The 20,656-nt window shown below is 40.8% G+C and overlaps 1 protein-coding gene and 1 pseudogene across 1 annotated transcript in view; one reads left to right on the top strand and one right to left on the bottom strand.

Moving 5' to 3' along the window:
* LOC147894968 (vesicle-associated membrane protein 721-like) overlaps positions 1-4,201 on the top strand; it is a 32,048-nt gene extending 27,847 nt beyond the window's left edge. Inside the window, exons 4-5 of the mRNA XM_087383500.1 lie at positions 3,390-3,452; positions 3,752-4,201. Coding sequence (XP_087239626.1) covers positions 3,390-3,452; positions 3,752-3,898 — 210 coding nt within the window. The 3' untranslated portion in view covers positions 3,899-4,201. The remainder of the gene's footprint in view (positions 1-3,389; positions 3,453-3,751) is intronic.
* A 5,506-nt stretch (positions 4,202-9,707) lies between these two features.
* On the bottom strand, positions 9,708-13,093 carry LOC147894967 (uncharacterized; annotated as a pseudogene).
* Positions 13,094-20,656: the final 7,563 nt, after the last annotated feature.

The following is a 20,656-nucleotide window of genomic DNA, read 5'->3' as shown; positions in this document are numbered from 1 at the left end:
CTCAATCCACTAACTTTATGCAGAAATTCTTGCTAAAAAACTTCAGGGGGGCTTCTCTCCGTTGTCTGACAACAAAGCTTGTGGGATCTTGCATGCTGAAGTTTCGCATCGAGCCAGGGAAGAGAAAAATAAGAGTTAGTATGAGTTGGTTAAGAAGCATCCTATTGAGGCTGTCTAAAAGGTGGTGTACACCTCTTCTTTACTAGGACAGTTTCGTCCATGTTTGAGCTTGAGATTTTATGGTCTGCTAGTGTTTTTTCCGTCTATTGCTTATTTTGCAAGGTTTCTTGGGAAAGAAATTTTCCTTATCAGGTGTGCATCGGAGGCATTGCAGGATGATCTAGTCGGGAGATCGTTTGTGTTTTTAGGTGCTGCAGTTTTGGTGCTGCCTTGGAGCCCATCGTTTAGCATAGATGAATTCCTTTTCCATGATTGTTTGGTCTGGATTGATTTCCCTGGTCTTCCGGTGTGTCTGAGTGAGTCTGTGAAGCGGGTGGCTGCGTCTTTGCAGAAGGTTCTTATTCCCCATGTCTTCGAGATCTTGGACGGCCCTAAAGGTGGCCTGTTTTGAATGCATATTTTATTTGCAAGGCTACGAGACATTTCACACGCAACTCTATCTAAACTCTAAAGCTCAAAATCTTGCATTGGCGCTTGGAGAAAAGACTTTTGATGTTAAGGAAGAATCAAGATGGAGATGAAGCCCAGAAACCGGTTTCGGCAGCTGCATGTGCCATGCAGCCCATGGATTCGTCGAATCATGCTACGGCAAGAGAGAATCAGGCCATCCCGAAGGGCTCGAAGTGTGATCAATGGAAGGTTGCTGGGAAGCAAGGAATGGTGGTGGAGATCTAGGATGGTCGGGAATACCCTAAAGAACCCTTGGCCAACGACAAGGCAGCTGGGAAGGGAAACCTTGCAAAAGGTGATTTGCAAGGAAAGGAGCAGATCTTGGTAGTGAGTTGGAGTGAGCCTAAGCCCAATGGCCTTCAAGTTGATAGCCTGCAGGTCGAAGATCCAAAGAAAGGTATCGCAGAGGTGAATCATTGCAAACGGCTTTGGAGGATAAGCAACATGAGAAAAAGCCGCTTGAGCCGGCTGGCTCCAATGCAAATGCCCAACTTGACCAAATGATGTAAAAATGTAGGAGAATTGATTCAAAATTTTTCGCAGCCGGCTGGCTCCAATGCAAATGCCCAACTTGACCAAATGATGTAAAAATGTAGGAGAATTGATTCAAATTTTTTCGGGATGTGTGCAAACTTACAATCCTTCGGTGATGGGGGTTCTGGTAGTGCGAAGGCTGAATCTGTTCTGTCATGGATCTTTGCGGTTGTTGTGGTCCGGCCAAACAGTGAGGATGCTCTGCTGTGCTGAATGTGGCCAAACCTGGCATCATCTTGCTTGAGGAGGTTGAGTGTGGGAAGAAATGATCATTTCCGTAAGTTGGGATTTGTGGTCTTGGTGAATTATCCTTCAAGAGGGAGAGGAGGGTCTGCTATTGTAGTTAAGGACTCATTGGGGATACATGAATTATTTTGTGGGAGTAAGGGCTGGTATGTTATTGCTTTAGTCTCGGTGGAGGGCCTTGATTTCAGAGTCCTGCTCTTCATTCTCCAGGGGAAGAAGTGAGTGTTGGTGCTTCCCTAATGCAAAGATGTCTGGTAATCGCTGGCTATTTTGTGGAGATTGAAATTTTACTGAGATTGGAGAGGACAGGTTTCACCTGGTAGATCGCTTTCGGGTCAAGAATTGGAAGCTTTGAATGATTTGTGTCTTATTCATGGGCTAGTCGACTGTCTGGAGTTGGATCCGTTGTTTTAGATAGTTTCTCTTGGACTAATCGTCGTGAAAGGGGGGGGGGATTCAGTGTAGGGAGAATTGATAGACTTTATTCTTTAGATGAGGGTTGGTTGTTGTGTGTTCCCATGCATGGGGAGTATTTAGTTCGCTCGTGCCTTTCAGATCATCTTTCGATCATTTTGAGGTTCAGAATTCCAGTAACAGTTGGAAGACCTGATGGATTTGCCTTTCAAATTTAATAAAAAGCATTTGGCATCTCAGAAGTTTTTCAGGTTGATCCTACATGGAGGCAGACTAGGTCCAAGTTTGATGACCCCTGTCAAAGATGGGATGCTTCAATTCGAGGGATTGTGCAGGAGGCTCGGGCTTGCGAGTCCCCGGAGAGAGCAAGGAAGATTAAGATTGATGATCTGTTGCCCATTCGGCTGGCCTTGAGAGCTGCTTTGGAGCAGATGTGCGAGGATCAAATAGTTTCTACCTTACTGAAAAAATTGGAATTAGGATTCAGGCGCAAGAATTAGAGTAGACCGAAGCTGCCAGAGTTTGGAGCAGGCAACTCTGGTTGGAGCCAGGTGATTGCCCTACGAAGTTCTTTTTTCAAGCAGTGAATCACAAGCAGCAAAGGAATATAGTTGATTGAGTTATGGATGCTCAAGGTAACGTAGTGACTGAATTTTGGCAAATTGCAGAGGTGTTTCGATCCCAGGTAAATTGGTATTGTTGGAATGTTTGCCGAGCAAGATTTGGATTGGGCAGATGCATTGAGGGATGTCTTATTTGGTCTGGAGGCAAGAGTTTCTAAGTCACAAAGGGAAGCTTTTGCTTGACCTTTTGCTGTTGAGGAGCATCTGAATGCAAAGTGGTCTCGGTCTTTGGATAGTACGGACTTGTCTCTCACCTGGGATGCCCTCTGCCCATCCTGTCTCAACCTGTAGCCTGCATGAAGGTACTTGGACGAGATTCTCAGTGCATGTGGGGGATGCATCTGGGTGTGTGGCCCGGTGGTTCGGTCAAAGCTCCCCTCTGATGTCCGCAAAGCAGTGATCTCTGTAAGGACTGAAGCTGAGTAGGTGCTAACAAAGTCGTGTATGTGCGGAGCTGCAAGAGATCCTCTCTGATGACTTGGTTCACCTCCTGGTAGGCTCCATCGAATGGATGGAACCTCAAGGCTATATTGAAATTGTGGCAGTCTAGCCATCTGTAGTCCCAAGGGCCAAGCCTGCAAAGCATGTGTGTGTCTGAGCATGCCAGTTCTGGAGGATATGCCTAATCCATGCATGTATGCACATATTTACATACATAGATAAATACGTTCACCTATGCCCATACATCCATCCAGGTATGCCTGTCTGTGTCCTGCCAGTCTGGGAAGTGCTTGTGGGGCCTTCCTACGTACATAAGTTGTGGATGTGTATGTGCATGTGTGTGCTTCGCTTTGTTATATTTATTGAATTTACTGTAAATTACTGCAAATGCCACTCTGATGTCTATTGAATTTACTGTAATTGCCACTGTAATGTTACCTGTTGAAATTCACAGATTTATATGAGTTAGGCTGTTATCTTTCTCCGTGACTGTCCATGCAGGTCCTTGACAGGGGAGAGAAAATTGAATTGCTTGTGGACAAGACTGAAAATCTCCGTTTCCAGGTGATTGTTTTTGTTGTGCTTGACTAGTTTTTTAAATTATTGTGAAAGAATGAAAAGGATTTTGTTGATATTAGAGAGTGGTCAAGTTGCTTTTGGAAAGCTGGCAGCAAATGAGAAGGATTTTGTTGATAGTTAAGAGTGATCAAGTTGTTCCTGGAAAGCTGAAGCGAGCCAGTTCTAGAGAGTTCCTAGCGAATATCGTAATTGTGTAAATTGCAGAGTAGATTGTTTCTTGGACTTATTTGCAGTAGGTCTATTAGAAGTAATCAATCTAGGGGTGGTTTGTCTTTTTGTTGCAGGCTGATAATTTCCAAAAACAAGGCAAGCAGCTCAGGAGGAAAATGTGGTTTCAGAATATGAAAGTGAAGCTTGTGGTTCTTGGAATTGTGATTGCACTCATCCTGATCATCTGGCTCTCTATATGCCATGGCTTTAAATGCAAGTGATGTTTCACTGGTGTAGTTTAGCCTCTTATTGGGGACGTTAATCATTCTTGTATACAGAAGGTTTGAAAGAAATTCAGAGTAGCAAACGACTTGTCTACAATATAACATCAGGTAATAGAGTTTTTGTAGGGAGACCAGTTTTTGTGTATTGAGTTGAGTAAATATTAGAATAATTTGTTAAGTTGAGATGCAGGGTGCACATAGAGACTTGCACATTGCAGCTTCTCGTTAGTTGTGCGTATGACCTTTTTTCTCCGAAACAGGAATGTTGATTGTTATCACAAGCCATGGCTTTACATGCAAGTGATGTTTCACTGGTGTAGTTTAGCCTTGTATTGGGGGATGTTAATCATTCTTGTATACAGAGGGTTTTGAAAGAATCTCACAGTAGCTAGCGACTTGTCTACAAAATAATATCAGGTAATAGAGTTTTTGTAGGGAGACCAGTTTTTGTGTATTGAGTTGAGTAAATATTATAATAGTTTGTTAAAGTTGAGATGCGGGGTGCACATTGCAGCTTTTCGTTTGCTGTGCGTATGAAATTTCTTCCAAACAGGAATGTTTATTGTTATCGCAGGTGTGCTTCGAATGACTTGTATTAGTACATGTAATGTTCATACGTTCTGTACTGTACCAAGTACATTTCATACACACAGATGTACTGGATTGCTTTTGGGTTTTTGCTAAGGAAAAAAAAGCTACTGGGATGTGTAGTGGTAGACGGAAGTAGTCTTGATGATGGTATGCCCCCCCCACTCCACCCCGACATCACCCCCACCGTTCCTGTTTATAGATTAGTGACCACTTCTCTTCATGCTTGCTAAATTAGTTGAATAGGATCAAAGCTCCTTGATAGCTGTGTGTAATTAAGAAACATTTTTGGTGTGATCAACATTTGAGAATACAACAATGCATCATGTCGTTCTTCTGTTATATTCAGTAGCTGATCAAAGTATGACCATGATTTCTGAAGCTTTCATGCAAATCTTTGGAGGGAGGCTGGTTGGAGTAGGAGCGTATCTTATTTCTCTAGCACGACTCTTAACTATAGTACATAATATCTAGGAGAATGACTATATGCATAATATCTAGGAGAATGAGATTGGCATTTGCATGAAAGTTTACGACGCTCGTAAGAATACTCTGCAAATTTACGAATGTAAAATGCCACTTGATTGAAAAAGTGGCAAAGAGAGACATTTACGGCCCAAGAAAGATTTTCTACCCAAGAAGTTTTCCGACTTCATAGGGCTATCCATTTGTCAAGCTGTCAATCAAAGTAAACAACACTTAAACTCCATTTTCTCTTAGAACATATAAGGTCAAATGAAAGTGCATGCAACATGCCCAAGCAATTTCTAACCAAATCTCTCCACGTAAAGGAAACTTTGATGGATTGGTGGAAACACTCCAACATGCACCTTAGGAGTTGTTGAAGGGATGTGCATCCAACGAGAAGAATTACACATCTCCATGTGCTCTAGAAATAATTTGATAAGCAAAGTTGTTGACGACCAAATAGCATGCAAGATAGCCCAACTAGTAGTAAAAAGGCCATGCTGTCGATGTTAGTAGTACTAGAAATATTCCCTAGTTAATATATGTATCAAAGATATCCCAAGGCTTAGAGAGGATATAATTCTGTAATTTGAAGAGTCACCAGTTTAAGATGTGTGTTAGATTCTCGTACAAATACGATTTTCTGAATCTTTCAATTGTTAATCGAGAAGGTTCCGAATGTGTATGTAGGAGTTTTGTAATCATTTTGATTCAGAAAATATTTGTAATACAATAGCAATGGTTATACTTATGTATGATCTATTTTGTATTAGATTGTTGCATTCTGCAATGAATCTCTATTTGTAGTAAAATTTTCATCAATTTTCCATGAAGTTTGATTATTCTCCATAAAGTTTTGTTCATAATTATCGTAGTCTTGTACCCCATTAACACTTGGCGATGGACGAGTTCGAACACCCAATCAATCAAAGATATTTTGAAGACCAATGATCTAGGGTTCACCTAGTGAAGTTTAATAAGAGGTGTGCTATCATATGGATGATGACGCCATCCAAGGAGCAAATGCAATCTAATTGGCGATTCACTCATTGGTAATGTGTGGTGGTGTTGATCAGAAGCCAATTTTCAAGTCCGATGGTACGATTGCCCTCGTTCGTAGTTTTGATAAAAGATGGTATGTGTTGGATGTGGTGCCAGAAATTGACATGACGGTTAATGTCTCATTTGTTCAGAGTCGACACAACGAAACCATGCTAGTATAGTCATATACCGCAGCCATTATGTCAAAAGCATATGATGTGTAGGGTTTTTCTTCTTATTATGCGAAATATTAATCTTGATTCAAGTAGGAGTACTTTGGCAGCTACACAGTCCTTGGACGGTCGCAATAGATGTTGGAAAGCAATCTAATGCTTCGCCAAATGTCGATGAAGGAATGTGGATGGTTACCTCGTATTTAAGACTATCAACATTTCCATTTCAAAACAGATGCATTGGTGAAATGGCATGCTAATTGTTATCTATAGCTTGACCCAGTGCAAACAAGAAGTGGCAATACTGAACAAGCTTGCGTCACATGAAGAAGAAGAGAGTACTAGAGACATCATCAGATGAAGTAGAAACAATACTAGAAACATCATTAGACGCATAATCGGAAGAACTTCAATCACAATATGAAGAACAAGAAGATGGATGATGACGACGACGACAAGAACAAGAACAAGAACAAGAACAAGAACTGAACAAGAACAGGAACAAGAACAAGAACAAGAACAAGGAAATGAACAAGAACAAGAACAGGAACAAGAACAAGAACAAGAACTTTCAGCTCTTGTTCTTGTTCCGTAAGCATAGAACATGTGCTTATATGTGCATGCATATCCATCTTATTACGAATTGAGGTACAAGGAGATAATTAGGGGCATACATATGTTGATTGCCTAAGGGTCATGTTATGTATATAATATTGATAATTCTTGTATAAAGATAATGACAAAATGTATTTAAAAGTTATGAGTGACATTTGTTCTTATTGGTTTTAATGTAGACACTAAATAAGTAATAAATCAATCTTGGAGGTGTGTACATTTTGTGAATAAAAATGGGTAAACTATGAATTGAATTTGTAGATCACCCTTAAAGAGTATAAAATGTGCATATTTTATGAATGCCCGTTGTGAGGCCATAGCTCACTACACTATACTTTTGCTTCCATGTTGTGTGTTCATAGTTTTGATATATTTGTCATCATCCAGATTCCACATCGCCAGTGGGAGATACGGGCCTCCAAACGGGGTTGTTTTTTCCAGTGCTAAAAAAGAAAAGAAAAAGAGAACTTGCCAAATCACAACGATGGAATTATTTTAGAAAGGCGAGCTATGGGGACATAGGTGGGGAGAGGCAGCAGGCGGGGGGGGTGGGTGGGTTAAGATGGCTTTTGTTTTTTCTAGATGACCTTTTTTCTTGATTTTTTTTTTTGGGATTGGATATTTGGTGGTGGGAGAGGAATTTCCTCCAAAATAATTAAAATAAAAAAGGCTCGAATGTCCCAAGTGCAAGTGAGTGCAAAATTGGGCCAAACCACATCACGGTTTGGCCCAATTTCATGCGTGCTCACACTTGGGGCTTCTGGGCCATTTTTTTTGGATTTATTTTTGGGGACTTGCTACATAGGTCCATGGAGAACTATTTCCCCTTTAAAAAAGTGAAAACAAAAGCTTTGAGGCCCCATTTGCAAGTAGGTGCGAAATTGGGCTAGATGGTGTCACCGTCTGGCCGAATTTGCTTGCACATGGGGCCTTAGGGCCATTTTTTCCCAATTCTTTTTGGCACCAGTTCTTGCCACAGCGGTGGTGTTGACAAGTGCTAAAAGTGTTTAAAGAAGTGTAACAAAGATAATGTGCTAGCATCTTTGGATGTTGGATGTAATTTATTTTGTTTCAATTTCGATGTAATACTATTATCACGAAAACTATCAGATGTAATTTCTTTTGTTTCAATTTCAATGTAGTACCATTATCGCCAAAACTATTTGTGCTGTTACTTTGGTAGTGAAAGTGGCTCTAAAGAAGCACAAATGGCATATTTTTTCCCTCGTTTACATTTTACTTCAACCATAGGGATCGTTGCACAAGAAACTATTGAAAAAATTGTTACTATAGTGAAAATGGTTCACAAATGCCCTCATTTAGGATTTAATGCAACCAGTGCAACTGGTGTGATTGTTGCAGAAGGTTTAAAATAGTTGTAAAATAGGATTGCATGTTCCTTAGCTTGGAACTAAAATAGCACTAAAATAGCTCCAAGAACTAGCAAAAATTATTGAACAAGGACTAGTAGTACTAAAATAGCTTCAAAATAGGAGTATATTATCCTTGCTTTTAGAATTATAATTTTTCTTGGTTTATAACTATAATAACTTCTATAACCAGTGCAATGTTTTAGAACTATAATAACTTCAATAACCAGTCGGTGGTTGCAAGGAAAGTTCAAAATAGGAGTATAATAACTTCAATAACTAGCATAGTGGTTTAGAGCTATAATAGCTTCGATAACCAGCGTAATGGCTACAAGGAAACTATCATAAATTGCAAATGTCTACATTCTCCTTAGCTTGGAACTAAAATAGCTCCAAGAACGTGTGCACTGGTTGAGAAATTGTTGCACAAGGAGTAATACGACTAAAATATCTCCAAAATAAGACTATTTTCCGTGGTTTAGAACTAAAATAGCTCTAACATCTAGCACAATGGTTGCGGATATGGACCTTGAGGGGCTCCCTTTAGAGATTGACATGCCACGGTGGTCTTCATGCCAACGTGGTGGTCTCTCCATGCCAACATCATTGCTCGAACTAGCACAATGGTTAGCGTAATAAAACATTGTTTTTTATTTTTTTTTGAGAGCTGGCTTTGCTGTGGGAGCGCTTACACCCACCAAACATCTCATGGAGGACTCTTTCCCCCCGCCTTATTTATTCGGGGCCACCTCAAGTGTGGACTCTGTAGAAATTAAATCCAGAGGGCGGAGAAGATACCAGGACCCAGGCATGCAAGGCTATTGCGCAGCAATAGATGGCAAAGCTACGCAATGAGAAGTGGTAAGGCAAAAGTTTTGTGCTGTAGTAAGGCCAACATGGTGGTTAGTTGAACAAAATATTGTGTTGCGCAGTTGACAGATGGCGAAGCTACGCAATGATAGATGGCAAGGAAAAGGCTATGTGATGTAGTCAGGCAGAGCAACAATCTCTTTGCTCATGAGTAAATGCATATAGTGCCATGTGTCGAGCTCTGTGCTGTTGACAATGATAAGATTGTCTCATTATTATGCCAGTGCGACAATCATGATGCCGAAAAAGCTTTCAATAAGAGCGTGGGTCCGTGCAAAATTCAAAATCTCACCGACAAATGCGTCGCGTTGCGGCGCCAAAGGGCCCCGAAAATAGTTTTATGATTGGATACACCCAAGCAAACATTGACCCATGAACAAAAATATCTAGGCAATCAAAGGCAAAGGGAAGAATCTTCTATGGTATTCACCATTTTTTGAGGCAGATGCATTGAAAGTGGTCATTCTTTACTACTTACCACTAAACCCATCAATATCATATGTAGCTCGTAGGAGTTATTGTCCTTTAGAGGACACCTATTGTATTATAGTGTGCCATTTTATAGATACTATATTTTGGCTTCCCAATGGAGGTTCCTTGTACTTGCCCTTTATAACACAATTAGTCTTCTTTCATTTTGTTTCCTTTCTGTAAGAATATTTCTTTTTCTTTTGTAACAAATCAATAGAACACTTCTGGCCCACTTTTGAATGCATAATCATTTGCCCTCACCTGAACAAGCTGAATTCGCTTCCTCTCAGCCCTAGATCCAATCACTTGGCCCAGGATGGAAGCCGCAATCGTAAAAGCCATTGCATATTTAGGCATGTTGACGGCCTTCCTTAACATAGCAATAAATGGAACAGACGCATGCACAGCAGTAAACCAAGCTGGTGAAAATTTCTCAGTATGTTCCCTCCAAATCCCTAAAGGACATTTAAAGCAATTCCCAGTAGCCCGACTGCCAACATTTTTCTCGGTAAAGGTTGAGGTCTTAAAGTTTTCACTGCAGCTATTCGAGCAAGTGCTGCACGTGCTGCAACTATAGCAGGAGGGCATCGGAACTTCAAATCTGGAGGAGGTTGAATTATCTTGGTAACTATTGGCAGAACCCCACTTACTGCACGAAAGGATTTCGCGATGGGACAATTGCTAGTCTGTAGCCATTCATTACTCCGAGCTTCATGGTCCTGCTCAACAGACACATAATTTCAGACTGTCAGAACCTACAGACTCATTGGAAGACCTAGTGGACAAAACCCTTTTCAGGACAAACGCAAGAATTTTAATTGAATGGAATGTCAGGAGTGCTAATATGGATATATGAGTACAACTGGTTAAAAAATGTCGAATCCATCTGATAATCTAGGTTCCGAGGTCGGGTTCCACTTACTTGCCACCATCCAAACAACCCTATATGTTGGAACAACATAGATTTGTGAGGGAAGACAGGTAATACATGTGCACCCCAGCTTGTTATTGCTTATACCAAAGACTCATAAAACCCTTACGATTCTCCAATGGAAATCCCAATTTTAGATATAAGGGGGGTGGTACACCACTCATTTCAAGTACGTATCAAGGAAGATAGCCCTCAATCTTCAAGAGGATGGAGTTAACATGAGAAAATATCACACATAGCTATATATTTTTTGAAAGCAAAACTTTAGAGAAACTTAGAGTGCCTATAAGAGTAAGACTATATGATACTACATTATTTACACATGACAAAACAATCCATGGTTGGTCTAGTAGATCATAAGTACAAGGAAGAGTAACTTGAATGAAAGAAAAAGTCCCTTATAAAAAATTACGAGCATAGGAGAAGTGAAGAGTCAAGTAAACATAGTACACATTATTTCAATGGTCATTCTAAAGATTAATTGATAAAAAATTTCTTTATCACTAGAACTTTCAACTAAAAAACAAAAACTCAAAAGCAAAAAATTAAAGTACATAATGGGAATTACGAAGGAAAAATTAAAGAGGAGATAAAGATAGAGAAAAAAATCTAAGGATATTATACCACAATGAAGAGATAACGTTTATACAGTTAAGAAACAGAGCATATATACAATGTAAGTGGTCTAAAAAGCATAAGAAGAGAAATTAAGTAGTTAAAGATGTAGCAGGAGATGTAGGGAAAATACGAAAAACGAAGGGGGTATTTTTAAAGGGGAGCATTTTTAATTAGAGAGGGGGTTAGGGAGAAAAATTAGAGGGGGGTATGTACATATAATTAGAGGGGGGTAAGGAAAAATTATCTAAGTATATAAATAGAGGGGGAGAGGAGGGTGGGGGGAATTTATAAATCATTAGAGGGGAGGTTAGGGAGAAAAATATCTAGAAAAGAGGGGGAGAGGGAGGATAACTACAGAAGACTATATATCCTTAGCACGGGGCCTGGGATAATAACTCTATATGAAAAAAGGGGGGACGAGGGGGGTTTGGGGGTTTAAAAGAGGTAGGACATTTGAAGGGCTAAGGGATACGATTTATGGGTACCTTAGGGTCCATGATGGGCGCGACCCGCGTATTAAGAGCAGCAGATGATGTAATGGAAGTAGCAGTCACCTTCGATCTCAGCAGTAGCAGCAATAAGGTAGTAGAGCCAGGCTACTCAGTGGAGATGGGATGCAGCGTAGCAGTAGAGGCACAGTACACTCAGAGCACACGGAAGGTGGACGTTGCCTAGTAGCATCGTAGTAGCCAAGCTTGAGTAGAGTTTGTGGAGTTAGGGGCCAGCAATGCAGGGACTAGCACTCCAATGAAGAGAGCTAGTACTAGAGAGGTTGGGAACTAGTACTAGAGATAGTAGAGCAGTGGTGGTTGGAGTATGGGAGGGCTAGTACGTCGAGCAGGGGAGCACTCAAAAGTACGACGAGCCGTTATGGACTTTGGAGGATGAATAGAAGACAAGGTAAAGCTTAGGAGCCTCTTGTTATATAGGCACTAGGCAGTGCTTGCAAGCATGTAGTCGATTGTAGTCGGCGGTCTTAGGGCATTTGAGTTTTTTCAGGGGGTGGGTAGGTTAGGTGCCTTAACAAACATGTGCCATAGTAGAAAGGCCAGCCATTTAGAAAGTGCGAGGGGGTAATTTATTAGAGGTAGGCTAGACCATACTACTAGGCTTAGATACAAAAATGCGAGACCATAAAAGGGTGCTTTAGGAGAATTTTTTCTCAATAGTGGAAGGGTAAATCAAGAGTTATCTATATTTATAAATATATAAAGTAGGATAGGTTATACAAAGTAGAAATAACTAAAGTAGAGAAAGAATTGAAATAAAGGGGTTAGAAAAAGAAAATTAAAAAATAAATAAAAAAGGGGGAAAACAAACCAAAAATATATATATGATACTAAAAATTTGGAATAAAAGAGGTAGGTATAGGAGTTAGTTTTGGGGGGAAGACGGGGAGAGGGGGGGAAAAAATACCCATAGATATTTAAAAAAATAAATTATAACGAATTAAAACAAATAATAATGGGGGTTAGTATGTGTGTGTGAGTGAGTGTAGATGGGGAAGGGAATAAGAAGTATGTGTTTGTGTGTGTGTGTGTGTGTGTGTGTACCCACCCAGGTGTGTGTGGTGTGTGTGTGTGGTGTGTGTGTGAGGTCGGTGGTAAGGTCGTGAGGGTTGCTGCTTAGCCTCCCTGAGCCCCGTACAAGTCTACGTCAGGACCTCGTACATCTCCGCACTTTGCCCGTACAGTTGTACGAACACCGTACATCTGTACGGACGCCGTACAGATAGTGCTCTTCTTCCCTATGCAGCCTTGCCACATCTGCTCGTCCTTTCCCATACCTTCCATACAGCTTGCCTCGCCTTTTTTCCGTACCTTCCGTCCTGTTCCGTACAACTTGCCCTGCCGTTCTGCGTCAGCAGTCCCTTCCCTCTCTGCATTCCGTATAGTCTCTGCGTACCTTCTCGCCTTCCGTATGACTCAACCCCTGCAGTCCCTCTTCCATACATCCGTACGATCTGTACATCCCATACAGTTCGTACAGCTTGCACTTCCACCCCTTTCATTGTCCGTACAGTTCTGTTCTGCTTCTGCCTCTTCATCGATCCCGCCCTGCTTCTCTTCATGGAAGACTAGTTCAAAAGTTACTCTCGCAAGGAGTCTTCCCGGGACTCCAAAAGACAGCAAGTTGATTTCTCTTCTGCAGACTCTATAGATGCTCACTATGTTTTTGACATGCTTAAAGATGAATTTCATCACAGCCAGAAGGAGTGGGCCAAACCTCCCCCAGCCATCAAATATAAGTTGAAGCTGCCTTCATTGGTTGCTCCTCTTCGAAAGTTCTCTCAGCAAGCAGTTATCATTTTTTTTCCAGGAAAGTTACCTTCAGCCAATGATGTGGCCCAGTGGGTTCAGGCATTGTTGGGAGGCTGCTTTGTTGTTGAAGTATATTTTGCTTCCAGGGGTTTTTATGAAGTGCATTTTTTGGATGCCTCATATCATTAGCAGATATTGGAGATGTCGCCCTTATTCTATGGCAGACAAATGGTGCATGTCATGCCATGGTCGCCAAATAAGGATTACCACAGCCTCATTCGACATCACTGCCCCATATGGGTTGAGGTAGTGGATTTCTTGGACTATATGAGGGCTGAGTTACCAAGTTTGGCAGCCACTTTGGGGCAAGTTGTATGCCCACCCAAGATAATACCACTCATGGTTCTCACATGATCCCCACTGAGCTCCGACATTGGGAAGATATGCTCTCATCTCTGCATGTAGAAGATTTATGGCTCTCAACAAGGGACAGAGATATGGGTTATACATATCATCACAATGCCTTTACTCATTACTGGGCTCGACTTGACAGATGGTATTTGCTGCATGCTCAGCAGTATGCTGATTTTACATGTACACTTTGGGTTGATCATTCCCTCTTGCTCTCTGATCATTTTCCAGTATGCTTGACATTATCAATAGCACGTTTGACAGATGATATGCCTTTTTTTGGTTGTCGCCTGCTCCATGTTAATAGTGCTTATTTGCTTCATCAACAATTTCAAAACATGGTGAGAGTGGCTGTCTGTCCCCTCCTCTTACATGCTCAGGAGGATATGGATTTTGCTTGGATCAGTCTTGCTCATCGCTTACAGGCCGTTATTCAAGATTATGGACAGAGTTACATGGGAAACCTCAGGCTCAAGCTGAAATGGGCTCAGTCTCACAAGCAGCAAATGGATGCAATCAGTTCTCATAAGCAGCTTACCTCTTCTGAGCAGGATTCTTGTGCTTATGCGGTTCATATCATCCACCAAAATGATCTTCGCAAATTAAAGAAATGGCAAATCTGAGCTCGCATGAAACCCCTTTTGGATTAGGGCTGCTCCTCCAAAGCCTTCTTTAAAAGTCTTCATGCGGATAGGCGAAAGGAGGATACTTGCAGGATCAAGAAAGATGAAGTGGTCCAAATCAAAATTGGAATCACAATGTTCTAGTCATTTCTAGCACCTCCTTTCTCTTCAGCTTGATCATCTAATGCAAGTGGATGCAGCTAGGTCTCAATTTCTTATGCATGTCTAGCCCATATTGTCTCGGGAACAGGTTCATGCATTGGAGCAGCCTTTTATGCTTGGTGAACTGGATGATGCTTTGAGTCATCTACGCAAAAGCAACTCTCCTGGTTGGGATGGATTGACTGTCGAATTTTCCGTGCATTTTGGGGTGATCTCAAAAACTCTCTTCTTCTAAAGATCAATCATGCTTGGGCAGAACAATCTCTTCCCCCATCCTAGAAACATGGCTTAGTCAAATTGATTCCCAAAAAAAGCTTGTGTGAGACAATGGCTGATTGGCGGCCTATATCTCTCATGCCTGTTATTTACAAACTCATTGCTAAAATGATTGTCCTCAGAGTTCGCTTCCTTCTGCAAGCAGGACTTCATCCTAGATAGTATGGGTTTGTCCCCAGAAGGCAGATCACTGACAATATCTCCAATGCTTTGCTTGCAATTGAGTATGCCAAATATTCTAAACAAGATGTTCTCATTCTGCAAGTAGACATTGCGAAAGCATTTGATACTGTCCATTGGGATTTTATCTCTCAGACTATGCATAAATTGGGATTTGGCCCTTGGCTTGTCCATATCATCTATTGTCTCTATTCTCAGGCCACGGCGCAGTGCTTGCTTGGTGGTGGGTTGTCAAGATCGTGGACTATGACCCGCTCAGTGAGACAGGGTTGCCCTCTTAGTTCTTTACTGTATGCCATTGCTACCCATCCGTTACTGTTGCATATGGACTATCTTGCAGATACAGGACAGCTTCATGGCTTGCAAATTCTAGGGGCACAGTCATTTCTTGCACAGGCATATGCTGATGATTCATACTTTATGCCCAGGAATTCTCAAAGTGACCTTTCTCACTTGATGCATACACTAAATGACTTTGGCATAGCTGCTGGACTGCAAATCAATTTTCAAAAATCAAAACTTCTAGCTTTGAAAGAAGCTGATTGGCATGCACTTCTCTAGCCAGGCCACATTATCTCTTCCCACACTATTGTGAGGCATCTAGGCTACCCCATTGGCTGGAATATTACCCCGCAACAACAGCTCAAATGGGTGCTTCAAAAGATCAACAAGAAGCTGGAATACTGGCATTTGTCCACTTGGCCTCTACATGTTCGACTTCGGATAGTACAGTCCATCATTATGGCATATGTGCAATTTTATTTGCCTCTTCTTCCCTGGTCTTTCAAGCATTTGGCTTCCTATATGTCCCAGGCTATGGAGATACTTTGGAAAAGCAAATCTCATAAAAAGGCTTTGCGACTACTACCTATGCAGTCTATTTGTTCACCCAAGACTCATGGGGGGCTGAATATTCTCAATCTCCAGGTTCATATGTTGGCAAGAAAGAGCACTATGATTGATGATTTTTTTCAGCAAAAACAGCCATGGGCTATTATGTTAGCAGCTATGTGTGGAAACATGGCGTCTCATGCATATTGGCATTGGATTACAGATCACTGGGAAGCAGTCATGACCACATTTCGGGGGAAAATTCCTGGTTTCCCTGTTTCTAATGCTTTTATTCATGATTGGAAGAGAATTCTCTCATATGCAAAATGGACAGGTGCTTCTTCTCATCATGGTAATTCTTTTTGCTTGGAAAGCATCCATTGGAGCAAGGTGTTTGAATTGCCTCTCACTTTATAGGCACCTATTAAAGCATACAATCTCATGAAATTGGGCATAAGATTTGTTGGCGATGTTGTGGATCAACAAGGTTGTATGCTTTCATTTCCACAAGCTTGCAGGACATTCTCCTTGGGTCTGCATCATAGGTCCATTTGGAGAATACTTTCAACTATGTTGCAGCCATTTGTTCCGATTCCTCCACTGTTTGTACAGGATAGATTACTGGATTGGAATTTGACTTCCTTACCTCCTGCTACCCATACGCTCTCAATGCACAATCTGACCTCCTTGAAGGTCTACAGATTTCTTCTTCCACAGCCATGGATTGATAAGCATGCCAACACTCTTTGGAATTTGGATAGGCCTCTATCTTGGTGGCAATCACGACTCATGAAAATCTCGAAAGCCAAATTTGCCATTGAAACAGAGGCTTTTCTTTTGGAGATGTATAGTGGGAGCTTTTTCCATTGGGGCGAAATTTGCAGCATGCCACATTGCTTCCCCTTCCTGCCCCTGTTGTTCTCATCACTGTGAAACAGTTCCTCACCTATTATGGTCTTGCCCACACTCTCGCATATTGATCACTCATATTTCTCATTTGCTGTGGCTTCGATTTCCCTCTATCAGATTTGGGAAACTTTTCTGGATGTTTGGATGCCTCTCATCTCAGATGTCTCCATTCCTCCTCTTTTTTCACTAGACTCGCTTTTGGGTACTATGGACCATTTGGACACAGAGACTGCATTCTAGGATGGGTCAATAGTTTCCTCAAGCATATATTTTCTTCAGAATGTCCCTCAAGCAATCCTTATATGACAGTTTTGCTGCAAGGACTTGGATGCTACTAGCCTTGAAGTGTTCTCTACCTGTTTTTGAGTTTTTCCATTGGGCTCTCTTTTGGAGTCTAATGTCAGTGTGTGGGAGACTTCCCATCTTGTAAATTTATGAGAATATAAATACACCGGATTTTACCAAAAAAAAAGTGTGTGTACCCACCCTGACCCGGAGGGACACCATATGATGGGGGCAAGACGCCCATTATAAGGTGTCTTGCCCCTCACCAAGAAGTGCTAGTAGGGAAGAAGTATTGATATGAAAGCCAGGAAGATGATTCTCATAAATGAATTTAGCAATAAACCTTTTTTATGTTGGAGAAATCCATTATTGCAAAATAATTTTATGAGTTTAGTCAGATCCAACCAAGCCATCTCATTGTTGGATGCAGCATATATGATGGGGACAACCTGAGATAAACATACTTTGTAACAGGTTCCTTGGGTCTATTGCTATGAAGATGAATGAAGGCCACATTGGGGACAGGTAGCTTGTTTTTCTTCACTGCAATCGATGAACAATAGTTTCCAATGAAAGGTTTTTGTAGTATAAAAGTGGTATTGAGAAAATTAATATCCAAAGTAGTAGCACCAATGAAATTTGAAGTAGGTTTTAAGGAAATGATGTTAAGAGGATAGATCCATAAGGGGTTCTCGAGCGATTTTTCTCGTGATGGATCTAGGCATCTTAAAATAAACACAAAAGTTAAGATCAACTATGTACCCGTGGGTTAAAGAGAAGTGTGTGAGGTGGTGATGTAGGAATAGCCCAGGGGTGGTTCAACAAAGCTTCGGGGTAGCAAGGATAGTGGCAGAGCTCAGTGACAGTGAGACAACGGCATGAATTGAGGATAGAGAGGATAGTAGTACGAGCATCATGAAGCGAGGGGGATCTACTTAGTTTGGTCAGCGCGAGTATAAATGTGATCATAGTTGGCGATAATAGGAGGGTAATCGTGCAATAGGTAGCGGGACAATAGGCAACGAGATAGCCGAGTGTGGCAGTACACTGTGCTGAGCAGGTTGGGTGCGCTAGCGTAGAGACTGTGAAGTGGGAGAGGCTTGGAGAAAGTGAGGGGGGTACTTGGTAGAGGGAGTTTTTAATAGGGAAAGGTTAGGGAAGGTTGAGAGAGTCGGGTATGAAGTTAGGAAAGGATTGCAAAATTAGTTGGATGGAAGATAGTTGAGGGAGGGGGAAAGGGCGAATGAGGGATGCGTTAATTTTACGAGCAAAAACCTATGAGCAAGTTTATCCGAGCGTGTTTTTCAAGAGATTTTTAAAAATGTTTTTCTTTAGGAAACATGGTTTTTACACTTTTATTTTCACTAGAACTAGATCCCTTTATCATAAAAATATACAGACTAGTCACTCATTCATTTTTACACAACATAATTTTCTTATTTAGTGACATCCCTTTGTACCCCTATTATTACCTTAAAAAAGTGTTGATTCCTTTAAGAAACATTCCTCATAATCACTCTCAATGTAATAATACTATGCATATATAATTACTTATTAACACATTTATATCATATGACAATATCTTTTTAGTGTTTTTATAGCATATTTATGGACATGTTTCTAAAGAAGTTTAAATTACTATAAATAAGTATTAACTTGGGCTTATATATCACTCTCATAAAATACATGTAATATTTAATGCTATATATGAAAGATTTTCCAAAATATAACTCCATAGATGTGCTCAAATGGGGTGTTCCGATCAATTTGAGTGGTTGAATGACTATATTTGGACATTGGATATGAAAGTTATGTCACTTTTAAAAGTGCTGTCCAAGGTAGTTTCGCTGGCGAAACTACCTTGGGAGACTTGCTTCAAAGGGGTTTCGCTGGCGAAACTACCTGGATGGCTTGCTTCAATGAGTTTTCTTTGAAGAAACTCTTTCATGAAGATAGGTTGAGAGAGGGTTTTCAATGTCACCCCCTATTAAGTAAAACTTGTAAGAAGGATCATAAGGGAATTTTCATAGAGAAATCTACTCTACATGTGGGTTTCTTCAAAAGCCATCCCATTATGCTCTCACCATTCCTACAGATTCACCTAAAGATTTTTGTATAAAATAGGCATTGCTATAATACTTTGCATATTTCTAAGTGAAACTATGTTTTCTTCTGATCGATTTTTGCCATATTTATGCATAGTTGGAAGCTTTTTTTTTCCTTCGCTCGGATGCTCGGAAGATTTTGCTCAGAAAATGCTCGTCCCCGGCGAATGAGTGTGCATGGAGATAGTTAGTCATGTTAGAGGTAATTGTAGATTAGCGGTAAGAGCAAGTTAAGGTATATAGTAGTTAGGGGAATTATTAGGAAAAGTGGTAGCTAGAGGAGGGAGAGAGTAAGTAGTTTTTAGAAGTAGTTAGGGGGGCGAGGGGTAGGAAGTAAATGATTAGGCATAAGGTTAGGTTAGGGAGTGTAGTTAGGAAAAGGAGTTGTTCAATCGAGGAAGAGAGGGGGTCGAGTAGAATAGAAAATAGGGGAAAGAAAATTAGAAATTAAGAAAGAAGGAAAGAATATGTTAGGAAATAATTAAGGGAATGTAGGGGAAAGAAAATAGGAAAAAATAAGAAGGCTTTTAAAGAAAATAAAGAGAAATAAGAATAAATGAAGAAAAAAGTGAGGGAACATCTAAGAAGGGAAATGAGAGGGAAATGAATGGAGAGTGGGTGAAAAGGGGAATAACCAGGGAGAGAAATTGAAAGAGGGGTTTGGGGGGGCAGGGGGTGTGTCAGGGGGAGATCTAATGAGCAAGTGACTAGACCAATGGAGGAAGGGATGTGTGTGTACCCACCTTTTCCCGAGTAGGATACAACAGGTTGGGAAGCAAAATGGTTTAACAGATATATGGGTAAGTTATGGTTATAATTATATTAGGCAAGTAAAGGAAGTGGACGGTTTTGATAATAATCTAGTTTAGAAGAGTTTAAAAGGAAAAAAACCAACAAGGTAAGTGTAATAAAACAATGTTGCTCAAAAGAGACATGAAATGAGTTTAAAGGCCAAAAAAGTCATGATGACTTGAATGTATTGTTTGGGAGGTGGGAACCAAAATCAAGGGAGAGCTGTGGAGAGTATTGGATTTGGAGTGTGACATCCGATGAATAATTATGCAAGGACAAGAGAGGGATTAGAAAGATCTTTATTAGAAAAAATAAAACAAATAAAGAGCAACTTAATGAAGGGAGTCAAGAAGCCAAAATGGCATTAATGACTTAACTGCACTATGTGCAACCGTCCAGAGTTGTAGGGGAAACGACTTGTGTGTGGAAGATTTTACAACACCCCTTTGCATAGTGAAAAGACAAAAGAGTGAAGCTAGACAATGAGATAGGACTAATTGCATTAATGGAAAAGTTTGTACAAGTCGGTGAATCCCTGTTTATAAAGGAAACTAGCAGTGGGCCCTTTTGTAGAAATGACTTTGTGAAAACTGTATAGAAGTTGAGCTTGATAAGTCCTGGCAAGCATCAATTTTATTAAAGAGGGAAGTCTGCCTACCTGCCACCATCCAACAAGAAAACGTGGTAAGAACCAGCTTAACTTAGATTGGGAAGACCGGTGTCATAAACACCCCACCCTTGTTATCGGGGTCACACAATAAAAAAGTAGCTTAAA

The sequence above is a fragment of the Dipteris shenzhenensis genome, chromosome 13, assembly GCF_047967505.1.
Source record: "Dipteris shenzhenensis isolate YYH24624 ecotype China chromosome 13, Dip_SZ_1.0, whole genome shotgun sequence".
Classification (NCBI taxonomy): domain Eukaryota; kingdom Viridiplantae; phylum Streptophyta; class Polypodiopsida; order Gleicheniales; family Dipteridaceae; genus Dipteris; species Dipteris shenzhenensis.
The sequence above is the reverse complement of the archived record's forward strand: the minus strand, read 5'-3'. Positions and strand labels throughout refer to the sequence as shown.